The 19,684-nt window shown below is 33.4% G+C and overlaps 1 protein-coding gene and 1 pseudogene across 1 annotated transcript; one reads left to right on the forward strand and one right to left on the reverse strand.

The window, feature by feature from the left end:
• Positions 1–748: 748 nt before the first annotated feature.
• Positions 749–4,644, reverse strand: LOC133867930 (cysteine-rich receptor-like protein kinase 25). Its single transcript, XM_062304712.1, has 5 exons — positions 3,836–4,644; positions 3,486–3,626; positions 2,838–2,941; positions 1,380–1,469; positions 749–1,259 (listed from the first exon to the last, which is right to left on the reverse strand). Exons 1-5 carry the CDS (start codon positions 4,263–4,265, stop codon positions 858–860), a joined length of 1,167 nt encoding a protein of 388 aa, XP_062160696.1. The 5' UTR covers positions 4,266–4,644; the 3' UTR covers positions 749–857.
• LOC133868840 (cysteine-rich receptor-like protein kinase 10) lies at positions 4,425–15,353 on the forward strand (annotated as a pseudogene).
• The last annotated feature ends 4,331 nt before the right edge of the window (positions 15,354–19,684 follow it).

Raw genomic sequence — 19,684 nt, forward strand, 5'->3', positions numbered from 1 at the left:
CTCATGGACAGTTGGACACTCTTCTTATTGAAGTCCAATGCCATTATTTTCATTGTTTTAGTTTTGGAGATCGCTGGTGTATGAGTAGAAAAAGGAACAGGATCCCCTCCATTTTTAATGGAGGGGATTCTCTCTATTTAGTACAAAATTAAGGGTATAGTTGTCTTTTCATATTTTTATAAAATGTGAAAAGACAACTATGCCCTTGACTTATAACTAAATGGATATTCTTTATTTCAAATGAAATGGAGAGGATCCAAATTCGTAGAAAAAGAGACTTGCTCATTCCTTAAAAATTATCATTAAATTTGTTTAATGGATGTTGGTATAGTTTCCGATTTGATGACGGATCTTTCTTGAAGGCACTCTTCCCGCAACTTTCAAAAAAAAAAAAATTTAAAAAACTATTTCAGTTTTGAGATGATAAAAATTGATTCCTAAGCCCTAGCATTACTCAAGGTGATGGGAAAAGAAAATAGGATTAAATTATGGTAATTCTTCTAATTTTTAAACCTCTTATTTGCGGTGCATGATACATATATTCCAAAGACTTCAGTAAAAGGCTCCTTTCAAGTTTGAAATAATATGCAAGTGTCAAAAAATCTTCTTCATTCTAGGCAAGAAATTGAAGTCTCATTTAGTTGGTCACTAAGAGTACGTACATTATTAGCAACAACTTGTTCAGATTGTTAACACTACTATACACTAATAGCTATAGGAGGAGTTGCAATTTTCTCGCTGAGAGATCGATCGAGTTGGATTAATATATATTGACGATGAAGCGTTAATTTGTTCCTAAAAGTGTTTCTTACAAATATATGTAAATTAATTATATGTTTTTCACTAAAAGAACAAAACTATGTAGGAGGGTCTCTAGGGAGTTGGAGTTGTGATAGAAGGAACTCAATTTTCTGCTCCATCTGTCTCTGCTTGGCTTCCATTTCTTGCTGCTGCTGTGCTTGTTGTCTTTTCATGGAGTTTACTTCCTCCTGCATCTCTTTACGCACAGAGCTTATTTTCTCTCGCTGTCGGTTGACCTTTCTCTCTGCCTCTTCACACCTCAGCTTATACTCGTCCAACTCACTATTGAGCTGACTCACGTGCCGAGATGAGGGTGATGAAGAGGACAAAGAAGGCACCACAGAGTGTTGTAACCCTCTCAGGGACCTTAATCTATTTTTCAAGAGTTGACTGACATAATCATCATCACTCTCCAAGAATCCATCGGGCATAGGGAGATCAGATATAAGCTCCTGGATCTTCAAATATTGCACAAACAAAGTGACAATTTGTTGCATAATTTGTTTATTAGTTAAATTCAAAAATTAAATAAAGACTTAACAAATTATTATTGTGTAGAAATTGAATAAATTGCCTACCTCATTTTCTTCTTTAATATTGGGAGTGACAAAAGATGCATCTTTCTTCTTCCGCATGCTACTTAGCTTCTTCTTAATCTGAGTGTACTTCTATATCATTTTAAACGCAATTAGAAAACATCACATTCTATATATAAAGAAATAGTAAAGAAAATAGGAACTTATATACATCAATACATATTATTTTGTGGAAAGCACATTTATCCACCTCTAATTACGCACCAACAAATTTGTAACGTCCTCTCCAAATATTTAATTTTTCCTATGTCTCCTCCAATCTATCATATATTGGGGTTGCAATGTTCCACTTTCACGCAATAAAAATACAAAATATATATATAAATAAACAAAAAATAACCCTGATAAAAATCTAAAAAAAAATAAAATCATTTCTTACTAATTTTTTTGTCTTTTAGATTTTTCTGAATTTTTAGTTGTTTTCTATTTTTTATTTGTCCTTTTCAATTGTTTATCAAGAGTATTTTTGTTATTTTGGGTTCCGAAAGGAGAATACTGAAACCTCAATGGTAGATTAAGAAGAACATTAGGTACAAAAATTGAAACATTAAGAGATATTACAAATTTGTTGGTGGTTAGAGCTAGGCAGACAAATTTAGTTTCCCCTACGTACTATTTTAGTTAACGACTTTAAACCTACTCTGTGATTTACCTTCAACTTGCTCTTATTTGCAGAATTTCGGCTAACCAAGAATTTTACACTGTTACCACTTAACTAAGGAAAACAATGCAAAAATAACATGATTTTGTAAATCTATTATTTATTATTGTTATTGACTATTTATTGAAATGATTATAGTGAATCTAAATTTATTTTATAATTATTATAAGTATTTGATATAATTTTTTATTGATAAATTGATAGGGCTTTTTTCCTCCAAACTTAGCTGGAAGAACTTTTTCCAACCCGGTCAAGCTAAAAAATTGGTACGTGTTTTTTAGTTCTCACATGTTTTTTTAATAGAATTTCTTTCAACTATATTAATGCTATTGAAAAAGAATTTTTTTTTTATATACTTGAATAACACATGTCAATTTATAGACTTGGTTAGAAACTTTTTTAAACCATAATTTTGGGCCTGGCTTGGCAGGACCAGCCATAGGCCCGGCTCATCACCACCAACTAACAAATTTAATTAGAACCCTAATGTATCATCACCTTTGTAACCCAACAAATTGGAACGTTAATTCTACTCAAAACATTGAAGAAAAATGAGCAATTTCAAGCCCTCGTCATCATCAATTCTCTCATAATTCTCAGACCAAACCGAAATAAATTATCCTGATTCGAAGATAATCATTGATATTTTATATTTTATAATTCAGAAATTATTCCGTTTAAGCTTGAAATTGTTTAAAAATCGTCACTAATTAAGTGCCATGTCTGTTGAAGTAAATTAATTAGTACTATTCTAGATAAAAATTATATTGATCAATTACCTTGTAAATCGCACTATATCCACCTTGCCCAAGCTTTTTATTTGCTTCAGAACCATGGTCTACTTGCAAGGATTCCAATTCTATGCTTGTACTTTCATTCGTAGCTTCACATGATCGAGAAACAAGTCAACTCTAATTAATGAATTAAAATAGTTATATATTTTAAAATATATGCATACAACAGCAGTACTGGACTCTACAATTAATACTAGAGAGTAGAGACTGAAATAAATTAACTTTTTAATGACACATATGTCTAGAAATGTAACAAATTTCTGTTTGTTTTATTGGAAGTCACTTATCCTCTCATATTGAACTATTTGCTATGTGAAGTTATATTATCCTAATAAATATTGGACAAAATTGTGCTCACCATATCAACGGAATCTTTCATTCCCTAAACTGTGCTTATTACTAATTAATTATGGAAGCATATATGAATTACTTTTGTGTGCGTTGTGAAAAGTTTATGGGCCCATGTAGTGACACTTTCAAAAGACATTTGAGAAGAAAAAGACATTATGACTTATAAAGTGTCTAAATAAAAAAAATCTTAATGATGCATGTTTCTAAATTTGTCATTAGTTTTGTGAGATACGCAAAGCCTGACTTTTTGAATAACAAATAACAAAACCAAAATTAACTTACTTCCGTCATTATTCCTTAGCCTCTTCACACTGAAATAGACGCCCATGGAGATGCATAGTACCATTGAAGCTATTACTATTAGCACAAATATAATATTGATGACGAATATTGAAGATCTCTTGCTATCGTCCGCTGCAAAAACTATATTAATCCTGTCTCATTATAACAATCTGAGGGTTGAGTTTTGGAATCGGTACTATTGCATCTGTTATGAAGAAATAAAACCTTAAAAGCATAGATAACTTATAGATAAACAGAGACTAATACTGTACTACGTACATACATCAGATGTCAATCAGATTCTTACGACCGCATAATTTGTTGTGTTATAATTATAAAGAAACAGGTACCTTCTCTCTTATCTTCATTGGTTGGTCTTATGGGTGATGCAGCAGTTGTAGGGCTATAGAACGGGAAGAACTCAAACCTGATATTACAGCTGGGTCTAATGACTCTCCCACCTTGCTTACCATCACAACAGAGTGGAATATCTTGAAAAGCCTCAAGCAAGCAATTGTTGCAATCTAGCTCAGACAAATCAGGTGTACACTGTACAAATGCATATAATGTTTGGAACATCGGTGCGGTTGCGTTTCCTGCTGCAAACTTAAGATCAGAACCACCTGCGGCAGCTTGACTTCTTAGGCTTTCCAACAAGGTCCTAAGATCATTTTTGAATTGATTCACGTAATAGGCCGATACGTTTTTCGGGTTCGACATATAGAAACTGGGATTAGTTTCCATGACGCCAAGAATGGAGCGATTTGAGTAGCGTAACATGCATTCGTCGTACCATCCAATTGCCTCCTTTTGTTGGGGACAGTGCTCCGTGAGAAGCGACGCAGCGTTATTGAGGCAACCGCGGCAAACATTTGGGTTGACATCTCCTCTACAAAGCCCAATCGCAAATACTTAGTCAGAGTTTTGGCCGTAAGTGGAATGGTAGAACCCATGGTGAATTTCAGTGTTGGAAGAGAGGGAGAAGAGGAGGTTATTGAAGTTTGCCTCATAGGTACTATTAGCGGTGTAGTTACCCTTTTCGAGTTCACAAAAATGATAGCGAAAGTCTGGCCGCGCGACGGCTTGGGCAGTGAGAATGAAAATGGCAGATACGAAGAAAACTAGTGTTGAGGAAAACATTGGCTTGTGTTCTGTAAAATGCCAGGGCTTAGGTTTAAGCCTTGAATGAAGACTCCGCTAGTCTTTTTATTTAGGTGATTAATTAGTCGTCAATGGGCCATGGCGAATGTAAAGTACGTGTAGAAATGCGCGTTTGTCCCGCGTATAAAGTGAACGGGCCACGGCGATCAGTGATCACATATTCACATCACCTTCTGGTACCAATTAGTATGCGTTTTTTGTCAATGCATGCGGTCAAGGGGGTAATTGCTAAGTAATAGCTAGGCAGATTGCCAAATGCCAACTCGATACTCCGACAGTCTTTGTCAATGGACCATCGCGATCAAATCACCTTCCGGTATCAATGCATTGGGTAAAGGGGGTAGTTGCTATGAACTAGCAAGTGTCAAAGTCAATTTGATAGTATGTTACTCCAATGCATGGGAAACTTCCATGATTCCATCCGACGCAAAAGGAAAGATATCAACAAAAAGAAATTTTATTATTTCAGTTGGATTATAACTCTCGAATTTCCATTTTCCTTTTTTTTTTTCTTTTTTTTTTTTAAAAAATAAAAATAAAATTAAAACACTACTTTTTAATCAAATTTGTTGGGACAGTTTTTGCTGTAGTGATTGGACGGATTCAAGATTGCCAAATGCCAATTTGATACTCCAAGAGTCGATGGTTCGGTTAAAAAATTTAGGAGGAACTTTTTTTTTTATTTATTTTTAATAATAATAAAATATAATTGATGTGATTTCAAGCACAGAGAATTTTGTAATTTTTTGTATGGAAAAGTTAAAAAGTTGTATTTTGTAGTGATTTTTTTTATTTAAATAGTAATAAAAATATATATATATATTTGATGTGATACAAAAAGTGAAAAAAAAAAAAAAAGGGTTTAAATATTTTAAAGTTGACTTCTTTTTAGAAAAGTGAGAAAAATGAAGGGGAGCGGAGTTGTTAATTCAATATTTTCTTTTAAAATTTAATCACATAATTATTCTTTTCACTTTGAAATATCATTTTATTAAATAAATAAATATTTTAGTAACTCTTATTAGAATGCTTTGACCAGAGCCTGAGAACAAATAATCCATTAAATCTATCTTAAAGTAAAAATTTCTTATTTATTTGATCTAGTCAAAAGATTTGGATTCTTTCTCGAGGATGGAGTAATTCATACAATACTACATGTGATCATCTAGCATACCGAGGATTTTGGAGTAGTTTTAGATGTACATTAAGTGTTCATAAAAAAATGAGGTGATTTTTAAAATCATCATTTGATCAATTACATGCTCAATGGTGATTTTAAAGACTACCTCATTTTTTTATGGACACTTAATGTACATCTAGAACTACTCAATATTTTGATCCTAAAGGCATCAAAGTGGAGTAATTCTAATAGTATTAGTATATTAAGTGTCCATAAAAAATGAGGTGACTTTTAAAATCATCATTTGATTAAAATCATCATTTGATCAACCACATGTCCAATAGTGATTTTAAATAACACCTCATTTTTTTATGGACACTTGATGCATACTTAATGTACATGTAAAATTATTCATCAAAGTGACTCATTTCACATTTGAGTTTGAGGTCTTTCTCAGGATTCATAATTAATATTATAAGAAGTCTTGAAGTTTTATATCATTTATTTTTTACAGTGTTTTAAAAATTGATAACTCTGGTGGTCTATTCAATGCATTGAATCTGCAACAATATATCAATTCAAAGTTATCACTTCACAAGATTATCATGAGTTTTGATGTATTACAATCGTATCTAAAGGCTAGGAATACTCAATTCTATTATTGACCGTGAACATTAAACTGTAGCTGCAAGGTTTATGATCTAAAATCTTCTATGTGATAATCTTTTTGCTTTCATTATAAACCATATTCAATACAATCTAAAAACCATTTACATGCATATGATAAATAACAATCATAAAATAAAAGTATGTAAATATATTATATATTCAGTGCTTATTAAATATATCAGTAAATAAATAACTCTATTTTCTTACAAACTAATTAAAATTTAGGACATTATCTCTGACACCGTAGAATAGTATTCCTAATATCAAGTCCACCTTTACAATTTGTACGGTTGTACCGGCTCTACAAGGCTCTATCTTTGTTTTCCACGTGGGCTCCACAAAGCCTTGTTGGTCAAGAGTTAAATTCATGCTTATGTTGAGGTGCTTATGTTGAGGTGCATGAACATAGAAGGATGAGGTAGCATCCCAATATTAACAGGGTAGGCTCTTTGATGGACAAGTTATAGTTGTAAAAAGACCGTTAAAGAATTCTGGACAAGGCGATTTAGAATTTAAAAATGAGATCTTATTAGTGGCTAAACTTCAACATCCTAATCTAGTTAGGCTCATTGGCTTCTGCTTGGAAGGAAATGAAAGACTATTAATATATGAGCTTGTGCCAAACACTAGCCTTGATCACTTCCTTTTCTGTATGTTTGCACTTTTCTTTTTATCTTAATTAGATTGTTTTCATAATATATCTTTTAGGTTGATAACTTTGTTAAATACACTTCCACATATTTTTCTTCATTGAATCATATAATTGCTTGAATATATGCAGATCCCGGTAAGTGTTTACATTTGGATTGGGAAAGGCGCCACAAGGTTATAGGAGGCATTGCTAAAGGGATTCTTTACCTTCATGAAGATTCTCAACTTCGTATTATTCATCGTGATCTTAAGGCTAGCAATATTCTTTTAGATGAGCAAGTGAATTCGAAAATTTCAGATTTTGGCATGGCAAGATTGTTTTTACTGGATCAAACTCAAGGGAATACAAGTAAAATTGTTGGAACTTAGTAAGTATCTTAGGAGGGGAGAGATGTTTACTTTGTACCAAAAAAACAACATCAAAGATCTAACTAAGATTTAACGTCGTTCGAAAATCAAGGGAAACTACAATTTTAAAGATAGGATTAATGGAAAGCTTTATTACCATATCCAAAATAACTAATATTATCGACGTTGACTTGTAGCGGATATATGACTCCAGAGTATGCAATGTATGGACAATTCTCTGTAAAGTCTGATGTCTTTAGTTTTGGTGTATTAGTATTGAAAATAGTAAGTGGACAGAAGAACAATTGCTTCCGAAATTGAGAGAATGTGGAGGATCTTCTAAGCTATGTAAGTACAATCATACTTGGTTATATTTCCCTTGTCCTATATGTAAGAAATTACATATGTGTCCCTCAGACACATTTAATTCGTTGTAACGGTTGGAATTTAAATAATTATCATAAAGGTAATTATTTAATTTATTGTAACGTTTGGAATTTAAATAATTATCATAACGGTAATTATTTAATATAAAGATTAAATATGATTTATTCCACATTAAGTTATATGAAATCATAACGGTTTAAAACGGTTTTTTATTAATTTTCTGATTTATTCTTCTTGATGGGAGGAGAATAATCAGCCATCTAATTAATAACGAGGGTCCCTAGCCTACCTATATAAAGAACCATGTGTATCCATCTATTGACACACTTATAGGCATAGGCCAGAAAAACTCTCTAAATATTTTGTTAGAATACTTTGTGTTGCAGAAAATTTATTCATTCTTCGTTCTTCATCAAGCTTGAACAAAATATGGCTGGAGGTATTTAAAATTCCGCTGCTTATTATTTTATAGCATTTTATTTTATATATTATGCTTACATGTGGTATCAGAGTCAGCCTCTATGCCAATTTGTTCAGCTTTCAGTTTTGATAATTCTTTGTTGATTGAATTGTGTAAATTTTCTATGCATAAAAATTTATTTTTGTTTATTGTTTATTATTTGTACTGTTTTACTGTTTTACATATGTGCCTAAAAATGCTTAAGAAAAGCGTGAACACTGTAAAACAATAAAACTACACCATATTGTGCACAGAAACCCACACTGTTTTGTCATATTAATATCTGGATAATTGCATTGTAAAGCATGAAAAATCATGAAAGTTGCTGCACTATTAGATATGGATATTTTTCAATTCATATTTACAATTTTTTTGCCATTATGAAATTTGAGGAAGAAGAAAGGGAAACGGCGGCAGTGGCTTAAGGATTTTCGGGTTAATGGGTTTGAGTATCCGGGTAGGGTTTAAAACCCATGCAGTTTTGGGTTATAAAGTGGGCTGACCCGAATGGGCCAAACCAAATGAGGCTATCTGACCCAGCCCGATATTAAAAAAAAAAACCCCAACCCATTTCTAGTAGCCCATCCAGAATAATAAAATTAAATAAAAGAAATATTGCTTATGCGGTGTGGGGTTTAGATCTTGGGCTCTCTAAAGGGTCTAAGACTACTAAGACCATTGGGTCATAAGTTTTATTATGTCTTTATATTGCAATTCTGTAACGATCCACCCCCAATGACACAATACTGTTCGCTTTTGGCTCCCCATATCAGACTTCCCAGGAGGTCACCCATCCTGGGATTGCTCTCGCAGCGGCTCGCTTAACTGCGGAGTTCTGATAGGTTCATTGCCATTACGGCTTTAAAACGCGTTGTGTCATATAGAGTGCATTTATACATATAAGCACATCCTCATTCCCAGGCGATGTGGGACGTCACAATCACCCCCCCTTGGGACCCAGCGTCCTCGCTGGCGACCCTCATGGGATCACCCCATTCTTGGCATCCCAGCGAGTGTCCGCCGGCAACCCTCTTGGGCTTGTGCACGCTCTCACCATCTCAGGCTGGGCAATGGCTCTGATACCATTTGTAACGACCCACTCCCAATGACACAATACTGTCCGCTTTTGGCTCCCCATATCAGACTTCCCAGGAGGTCACCCATCCTGGGATTGCTCTCGCAGCGGCTCGCTTAACTGCGGAGTTCTGATAGGTTCATTACCATCACGGCTTTAAAACACGTTGTGTCATATAGGGTGCATTTATACATATAAGTACATCCTCATTCCCAGGCGATGTGGGACGTCACAAATTCTATTTGTTTTATGTGTCCATTATTCAATATTAAAATTAAAATTATTGTTTCTTTAATACTTGAACTTAGAAATATAATTAATTTTAAATTATATTGTTTAAATATAATTGGTTTCATGCATAGACCTAAGAATAATTAACAATACCATACATGCTGGAGTGTTTACAGTAATATCCAAGAATGCAATGTCTAGAAAAGTTCTGGCTAAGGAAAGTCTTGGGATTTAAGTGTATCCATTGTGACCCCCCTCACTTTCCTGGGAACTCACCTGGTTGCATCTTGGAAAATTACTGTTTACCCAATTTAGGTATTGGTTTGTTATATTCTTGGGACTTTTGTGGGCATCTATACAGTTAATAGATGTTAATAAAGTAGTAATTATTATAATATTTTTGAGAGAGCCACAACATCCCAATTTTAGAATAATAATTACATCAAGGTTATACACATGAACTTCATATAGAAAAATTAACATCGATTATGTAATTAATTCATAAATTTAATTGCTAATCCCCACAGGGAAATTTTTATTTTTATGACTTAATTAGAATAAGATAATAAATTTAATGTTAAAAATAAAATTTCTCTTAGGCCCAAAGGTACGGAGAATTTTATTTATTAATGTTTAAATTTATTAGTTTTATTAATAAAGGGTAAATTTCATGCGTGATGCAACCTTTGCCCACAGGTAGGTTGAAATTTACTATTTACTATTAAATTAGCATTGGTTAATTTAAAATAAAGTTTCATAGCATTAAAATTTTTTCCTTGATTATTGCAGCTATTTCTACTACTGTTATTCTAGAAAGTACTGTTCCAATGCTTAATGGGAACAATTTTTCTGAGTGGAAAGAAAATTTATTTTTCTATTTGGGGTGCTTAGAACTTGATTTGGCGCTCCGTGAGGACGAACCACCTGCCCTCACGGATACTAGTACGCCATTAGAAGTTACGAAGCATGAGAGGTGGGAGCGATCTAATCGCCTAAGTCTCATGTTTATGAAGTCTCACGTAACTAAAGGCATTAGGGGTTCTATCCTTGAATGCAAAAAGGCAACAAAGTTCATGCGGGCCGTTGAGGAACAATTTGTAAGTTCCGATAAGGCATTGGCAAGCACCCTAATGAAGAAACTCTCAAGCAAAACCTTTGACAAATCCAGAAGTGTGCGAGAGCACATTATGGAAATGAGGGACATGGCAGCTCAACTGAAGTCCCTAAAGGTTGATATTTCTGATTCCTTCTTAGTTCATTTCATCTTGAACTCACTCCCGACTGAGTACTCTCCTTTTAAGATATCCTATAACACACATAAGGATAAATGGTCAGTAAATGAACTTCTGACCATGTGTGTTCAGGAGAAGGAAAGGCTAAAGCAGGAGAAACCACAGAATGTTCACTTTGTGGCTACTCATGATAAGGGAAAGAGTAAAAGAGGCAAAAGTGCCCCGCATCTCAAGAAAGATAACAAGTTGTCAATCAAGAAAAATGACAATAAGGATACTTGTTTCTTCTGCAAGAAAGGGGAGCATATGAAGAAGGATTGCCAAAAGTACAAAAGATGGCTTGAAAAGAAAGGTAATATCATATCTCTAGTATGTCATGAATCTTTTTTTGTTGAGGCTCCTTGTAATACATGGTGGATTGATTCTGGTTCTACAATCCATATTGTTAATACAATGCAGGGTTTTCTCAACACAAGGAAACCGGCAAGCAATGAGCAACGGGTCTATTCCGGAAATAAGTTGTTTTCTCATGTGGAAGCGATTGGAACCTTTAGATTGATTTTGAAAACTGGTTATGTTTTAAATTTGGAAAATGTATTTTTTATTCCATGCTTCTCTAGAAACTTAATTTCGGTTTCTAAACTGGATGTTATTGGTTTTAGTTTTTGGTTTATAAACTCTACCTTTAGTATTTTTAAAGGTGAAAATTTTATTGGTGGTGGAACCAAAATTGATGGTTTATTCAAAGTTGATCTAGATCCCGACTTTGAAAACAATCATTTATTATTGCATTCTAGTGTTGGCATAAAGAGGAGCCTTGTGAATGAAAACTCCGCTTTGTTATGGCACAGGAGATTGGGACATATCTCCATAGAAAGAATCAAAAGATTAGTAAATGATGGAGTCTTAAAAACTCTTGATTTTACTGATTTTGGTACTTGTGTGGATTGCATAAAGGGAAAGCAAACCAACAAGACCACTAAAGGTGCCAGAAGGAGTTCTGAGATTCTTGAAATCATACATACAGATATCTGTGGACATTTTCCTACTCCCTGCCTAAATGGTCAAAGATATTTTATATCTTTTATTGATGACCACACACGGTATATGTATCTCTACTTTCTAAATGATAAGGTTGAAGCACTCAATGCTTTCAAGACCTATAAGGTAGAAGTAGAGAAACAAAAGGAAAAGAAAATCAAGATCGTAAGATCTGATAGAGGCGGAGAGTACTATGGAAGATACACAGAAAAGGGACAAATGATAGGTCCATTTGCGCAATTTCTTGAAGAAGAAGGCATTGTTGCTCAATACACAATGTCTGGCACACCACAACAAAATGATGTAGCAGAAAGAAGAAATCGCACACTTATGGACATGGTAAGAAGCATGCTCAGTAATTCTGAGTTACCTTTATTTCTATGGAGTGAAGCCTTAAAAACTGCTGTGTATGTATTAAACCGGGTACCATCCAAGGCTGTCCCTAAGACACCTTTTGAATTATGGAATGGATGGAAACCAAGTTTAAATCACTTACACATATGGGGTTGTCCTGCTGAAGTGAGGATTTACAATCCAAATATAAAGAAATTAGACCCAAGGACAACTAGCGGTCATTTTATAGACTATGTAGTCAACTCCAAAGGATTTAGGTTTTATTGTCCTTCTAATAGTACTAGAATTGTTGAATCTATGAATGCAAAATTCTTAGAAGATCTTGAACATAGTGGGAGTGCTTATCCTCAAAGGATTGAATTAGAGGAAGCACAAGAGTTGACTGATGCTCCTTTATCTAAAGGACGTTTGATTATGTTTATGGAAATCCAAACAGATTGTCTTGAACCACAATTAATTTCAGAACAGTCAACTCATGAGGAACAAGTTCATATTGAACCTACTCAACCCCCTCAAAATGAGGAGGAAGTAGGATTAAGAAGATCTTCTAGAATAATTAGACCAGCAATCTCTAGTGATTATATTGTATTCCTCCAAGAGTCCAATTTTGATGTTGGGCCTAAGGATGATCCAAATTCATTTTCACAAGCCATAAGTGGGGAACACTCCACATTATGGTTAAATGCCATGAAGGAAGAAATGGAATCCATGGCTAAAAATCAAGTCTGGGATCTTGTTGACTTACCAGAGAAAGCTGTAGCCATAGGCTGCAAATGGGTTTACAAAACCAAAAGGAATGCTTCTGGTAATGTTGAACGATATAAAGCTAGACTTGTGGCCAAGGGTTTCACACAAAAGGAAGGTATTGATTATCATGAAACCTTCTCTCCAGTATCCAAGAAGGATTCATTTAGGATAATCATGGCATTAGTAGCTCATTTTGATTTAGAGCTACATCAAATGGATGTGAAAACAGCTTTTCTGAATGGGGATCTTGAAGAAGAGGTTTACATGAAACAACCTGAAGGTTTTGATAATAACACTCAGAAAGCTTGCAAACTAAATAAATCTATTTATGGACTAAAACAAGCCTCCCGTCAATGGTATATTAAATTTCACAAAGTTATTACCTCATTTGGTTTTATTGAGAACTTTGTTGATCAATGTATATACCTTAAGGTCAGTGAGAGTAAAGTCATATTTTTAGTCCTATATGTAGATGATATTTTACTTGCAAGTAATGATTTAGGTTTGCTGCATGAAACCAAACAGTTTCTTTCTCAAAATTTTGAAATGAAGGATTTGGGTGAAGCCTCTTATGTCATTGGCATAGAGATTCAAAGAGACAGAAAACAGAAAACATTAAAACTATCTCAAAAGGCCTACATTGAAAAAGTTTTGGAAAGATTCAGAATGAAGAACTGTTCGGCTTCTGTAGCACCTATCATTAAAGGAGACAAATTCAGTAATGATCAATGTCCCCGAAATGCATTGGAACAGGAGCAGATGAAGAACATTCCATATGCATCTGCAATTGGCAGTCTATTGTATGCACAAGTTTGCACTAGACCTGATATTGCAATGGCAGTTGGAATGTTGGGTCGATATCAAAGCAACCCAGGAATGAAACATTGGAAAGCTGCAAAGAAAGTCATGCGGTATTTGCAAGGAACAAAGGACTACGGTTTGACATTCAGACACACTAACCATTTGGAAGTGGTTGGGTATTCAAATTTTGCTGGATGTGTAGATATTAGAAAATCTACTTCAGGGTATATCTTTCTCTTGGCTGGAGGGGCTATATCCTGAAGAAGTAACAAGCAAACTATAGTTGCTACATCTACAATGGAAGCAGAATTTATTGCGTGCTATGAAGCCACTACACAGGCGCTATGGTTAAGAAATTTTGTTGGTGGTCTCAAAATTGTCGATTCTATAGCGAGACCAATCAAAATCTTCTGCGATAATCGTGCTGCCATATTCTTTTTTAAGAATAATAAAAGTGGAGCAGAAGTAAGAATATCGACATCAAGTATCTTTGTGTGAGAGAGAACATCAAAAGAAATGAAGTGCTCATTGAGCATATCAGTACTGAATTGATGATTGCGGATCCTATGACTAAAGGTTTACCGGTAAAGCTGTTTAAAAGTCATGTGGAGCATATGAAACTCATTGATTCATTTTGTACTTAGTTCTTTCTAATTTGTCTATAGACATCAAGTTATTACATATGTGTCCCTCAGATACATTTAATTCGTTGTAACGGTTGAAATTTAAATAATTATCATAACGGTAATTATTTAATTTATTGTAACGTTTGGAATTTAAATAATTATCATAACGGTAATTATTTAATATAAAGATTAAATATGATTTATTACACATTAAGTTATATGAAATCATAACGGTTTAAAACAGTTTTTTATTAATTTTCTGATTTATTCTTCTGGATGGGAGGAGAATAATCAGCCATCTAATTAATAACGAGGCTCCCTAGCCTACCTATATAAAGAGCTCTGTGTATCCATCTATTGGCACACTTATAGGCATAGGCCAGAAGAACTCTCTAAATTTTTTGTTAGAATACTTTGTGTTGCAGAAAATTTATTCGTTCTTCGTTCTTCATCAAGCTTGAACAAAATATGGCTGGAGGTATTTATAATTTCGCTGCTTATTATTTTATAGCATTTTATTTTATATATTATGCTTACACTATATATTTGGTAAATTAACGCATAGGAATTATCATAATTAGAAAAGAACTTTTGTATATTATGTTTTTCCATCTAAATCAATATTGTAGGCATGAAAAAATTGGAGAGAGGGGACTGTTTCAAATATTGTAGATCAAAGAATTAGGCTAGGCTTGACTGAAATTATGAGGTGCATCCATATTGGGTTATTAAGTGTTCAAGAAAATGTAATTGACAGACCAACTATGGCTTCAGTGGTTCTCATACTTAATAGCTACTCCATCACTCTTCCAATACCATCACAACCTACATTTTTTATGCATAGTAACATTAACTCAAAGACATCACGTTGGGAGCAAAGCACACAGGTTATAGAGTCAACTGATGAGAGATCTAAAGGCAACTCCGTTCAAGCCTCGATTAGTAAATTAGGCTTCAATTACTGAACTCTACTCACGCTAGTGCTTTACAGAAGCCACAATTAATATTGTTTAATTTGTATTGTTAAACTACTATGGTCCATGATTCTATACCATAGCAGTATATTGATTTCTTTTTCTTTTTTTTTTCTTTTTTTTTGCCCATTTTGGTGGTAGTAATCTCATATAATTTTAGTTTTGTTAAAATATTAACTAAATAAATAAATTAATCATTTTTTATCCACCTACATTTTTTGAATAAATAATAGATTAATATAGTATCAAAACAAAAGTCCAGCTCCCATTTCACTGCACCCCCGGCTTCAACTGACGTCTCTAGGTCTACCTCCCCGGCCACCAACCTTGCCTTTCATGCTCATGTATCAAACGTTTTCCTTCTCTCTCCGGGAAATCGAAAATTTTCTCTGATTTTCTGGGGGAAGTTGAAGGGAAAGTGGAGGGGTAGTTGGTGGATAAAAGGGGTACAAAGAATGTAATCTGTAGTTGGTGAATCGACGGCCAGCCTTGCTTCAAACCAGCCCACATATCATCCAAATTTTGGCACGAAAACCATTTATGAGCTATTAGCTTTGATCTCTCCCTCTACTAGGTCCGCTGCCTAATCCTCTATATGGTTTCTTTTGCAGCGACTGCAAAAGTAAAGAGAGATTTCTACTTCTTCTCTAACCTTTTTTTTTTTTTTTTTTTTTTTGTGAGGTGCAAAAAATTGAGAAACAGAAAAAGGAAAATCATTTTACGTAGGTGTTTATCTGAAGGACGATTATTAGCAACCTAATAACCTCTCGTATAACCACATAATTGCTTGTTTAGGCGGTTGAAAAAAAATGCTAACCGCCTAGGGTGAGATGGTTAACTATTTTTGGATCGAGTAGGCACATGAGGTTAAAGGCAGTAACCACTAACCATAACCATTTGTACACTTCTAATTTTACGAAAATTAAATAAACTATTTCAGTTAGATTAAAAATATTTCCCTACTATTATTTTTCATCACATCAAAACATTGAAAGTTACAGAAAATATTTTTAAAAATCTTTTTGTGTCGAAATAAACAAAGCCTATCAAACTGTCTAAATATTTCTCTATTTTAATTAAATCTTCCATTTTTATTCATTAAAGACTCCCACTAGCTCCATCACTGTAACACCCAAGTCCTATATTGGGAAGAAATGAATAGCTCACATAGAGTGAGTGGTTTATAAAGATACTCATGAGTGCTAAGTCTCATATTACCTAGTTACTAGATGAAATTGACACTTTATAAGGAATTCTAGGGAAGTTCCAAATTAACTAGTCATTTTAGGATGATAGCGCAGATGTGGCTAGCGTTTTTCCCTAGATCATTACAATGGTATCAAAGCCACATAGTGACGCTAGATCATGTAGTACTAAAGCACCACATGACATGGCCTGATGAAGACGTTAAGGGTTTGAGGGAGGGAGTTTGTTTTTTGCGTTGTCAAATCTCAATTTTTTAAAAACACAATTTCCAAACGATTCATTTTCTACACTTTGATTTAAAATCGCACTTTTTGCCTACAAAATCGCAATCTCAAACACACCCTTAAACTACTACAATAGTTTTAATAAAATAGAACTCGTCAAAATTAGGATGCTTCCTTGACAATTTTTTAGTTGTTTTTTTTTTTTTTTTTTTGACATGTCCACACAAGAGAAGGATGAGAGATTCGAACTAGTGACCTCCGCTTTATGAGACGTGGTCATCAGCAGATTGAGTTACCCCTTGGGGACTACATTTTTTGAGTTGTTGTGGTGGCTCCGAATGAGCTCTAATTATTTACATTACCTAGAATAAAAATAAAAAATAAAAACTTTGTTTGGTGTGTGAGTATATATATATATATATACACATATAACAAAATAACATTAAACATAAAATACGAGATTGGGGAACCAACAATTTTTTCTAATAAATTTGAAAAATGTTTATTTCAATCATTAATTTGTATTAAAAAGCCCTTCGCTGTTGCATGCACATATTTCAAATAATTATGAATCTAATTCATTAATTTGTGTGTTGACTTTTTCCTTAATTATGTGAAGTTGTTGATGAAATTAGAAGTGTGGAATCCTTGCAATTTTACTGGCACTATTAGATTGCGACAGATAACTTTTCTGAAGAAAAAATGCTCGACCAAGGTGAATTTGGTGTCATTCACAAGGTGATTCGATATACACTTATGGAGAAGGGTACCATGCATATATCTGTCAAAACATGTTAATTTTCAAATCCCTTATGGTTACATGCGTTTTGTTATTATATGTTAATAGGGTAATTAGCTCTCTAATGGACAAATTATAGTTGTAAAAAAAATTCTCAAAGAATTTTGAACAATGAGATTTAGAATTTAAAAATGAAGTCTTATTAGGGGCTAAACTCGAACATCGTAATCTAGTTAGGCTCCTAGGCTTCTCCTCCGGAAGGAAATGAAAGTCTTTTAATATATGAGTTCGTGCCAAATACAAGCCTTGATCAATTCCTTTTCGGTATGATTGTATTTTCCGTTTTATGTCATATTGTATTCATAAGGAGTAATGCTAGAAATCATTTATTTTATCTCACAATACTGACGTGACATTCTTAATCAGACATTGTTCAAAAAAAAAAAAAAAAATCCAAGTGTTGGTTGGGATTGAAACATCAATATTGTAGGACAAATGTGAGATAAAAATTATGGTTTCTACTTTCTACCATTATTCATTCATAATATATCTTATTTGAGTGCACCTTCATATATTTTACATCCTTGAATCAAATTAAAGTTTCCTGGACATGTATCCAATCAAGCGTGAACATTTAGATTGGAGAAGGCGCTACAAGATCATAGGAGGCGTTGCTCGAGTGATTCTTTACATTCACAAAAATTGTTAACTTCGTATTATTCATCATAATCTTAAGGCTAGCAATATTCTTTTAGATGTAGAAATGATTTTAATTTTAGATTTTTGCATTGCGAGACTATTTTAATTTATTGGATCAAACTCAAGGAAATACAAATAGAATTGTTAGAACCTAGTAAGTATCCTAGGATGGGAGATCTGATGTTTACCTTTTACCAAAGAAACAACATCAAAGTTCTAATTAAGAGTTAACTTGTTTTGAAAATCAAGGGAAACTATCAAATTTGAAGATAAATAAGGAAAGCTCTATTATCATATCCAAATTAAATTAATATTATTGATGTTGACATGCAGCAAATATATGACTTCAGAATATGCAATGCATGGAAAATTCTCTGTAAAGTCTGATGACTTTTGTTTTGGTGTATGAATATTGGAAATAGTGAGTGGAAAGAACAATTGCTTCCAAAAAAGAGAGAATGAGGACGATCTTTTATGCTATGTAAGTACAATCATACTTGGGTACATTATCATAATAAAAGAAATTTATGTCCTATATTGTGTTTGCCCATCTAAATTATATATTGTAGGCGTGGATAAACTGGAGACCGGGGACTGCTTTATATTGTAGATGCAATAATAAGGCCGGGTTTGGCAACTGAAATTATGAGATGCATCCACGTTGGGGTTACTATGTGTTGAATAAAATGTAGCTGACAGACCAACCATGGCTTCAGAGATTTTCATGCTTAATTAATAGCTACTCCATCACTCTTCCAATACCCTCATAGCCTACATTTTTTATGCACAACAACATTGACTCAAAGAGAACCTATCAATGATAGCAAAGCACACGGGTTAAAGAGTAAGATGAGAGATCTAAAGACAACTTTGTCCAAGCCTCAACAAATCTTATATATATATATATAAAAGCCGATTTTTTTCATTGGAATGACATAGAATGGTGACACGTGGCATGAACTCATACTTTTTAGTGACTAAATCAGTCATTTAAATACTGAATTGGTCTTTTAAATAAAATTGAACATGTCAATTTAATCTCTCTCTCTCTCTCTCTCTCTCTCTCTCTCTCTCTATTAATGATACATGTAGTCTCTCTCTCAATTAATGAGACAAATTTATTCAAAAAAAATAAAATAAAAATAATGATACAATATGACTCTTTTGTGGAGACGTGTGTTTCTTTAGTATTTTATATTTTGGTTGAAATTTAAATATGTTTCCCATTTGCTTTGTCGAATGTTCAAAATTATATATGATTGAAATATAATAGGTATCACATCGGCAATAAAAAAAATTCCTGCTAATTTTCTATTTTATGCTTTGATAATCAAAGTTATGGTTTTCTTTTTACTATTTTTCTTCTTCATACTTATTTTCATTCTAAACTACACCTATGGAAACAAAGATTTTAACATGTTTTAATTTATATGAATTAAAATAAAATTAGGGTC

This window comes from Alnus glutinosa, chromosome 5 (assembly GCF_958979055.1).
Source record: "Alnus glutinosa chromosome 5, dhAlnGlut1.1, whole genome shotgun sequence".
NCBI classification, from domain to species: Eukaryota; Viridiplantae; Streptophyta; class Magnoliopsida; order Fagales; family Betulaceae; genus Alnus; species Alnus glutinosa.

Coding starts and splice junctions, on each gene's coding strand:
- LOC133867930 (XM_062304712.1), bottom strand. CDS start 4,265: ATGTTACGCTACTCAAATCGCTCCATTCTTGGCGTCATGGAAACTAAT. Junction 1,470..2,837: donor GATATAGTGCGATTTACAAG/GTAATTGATCAA, acceptor AAAATGATATAG/AAGTACACTCAGATTAAGAA. Junction 1,260..1,379: donor ATATTAAAGAAGAAAATGAG/GTAGGCAATTTA, acceptor CAATATTTGAAG/ATCCAGGAGCTTATATCTGA.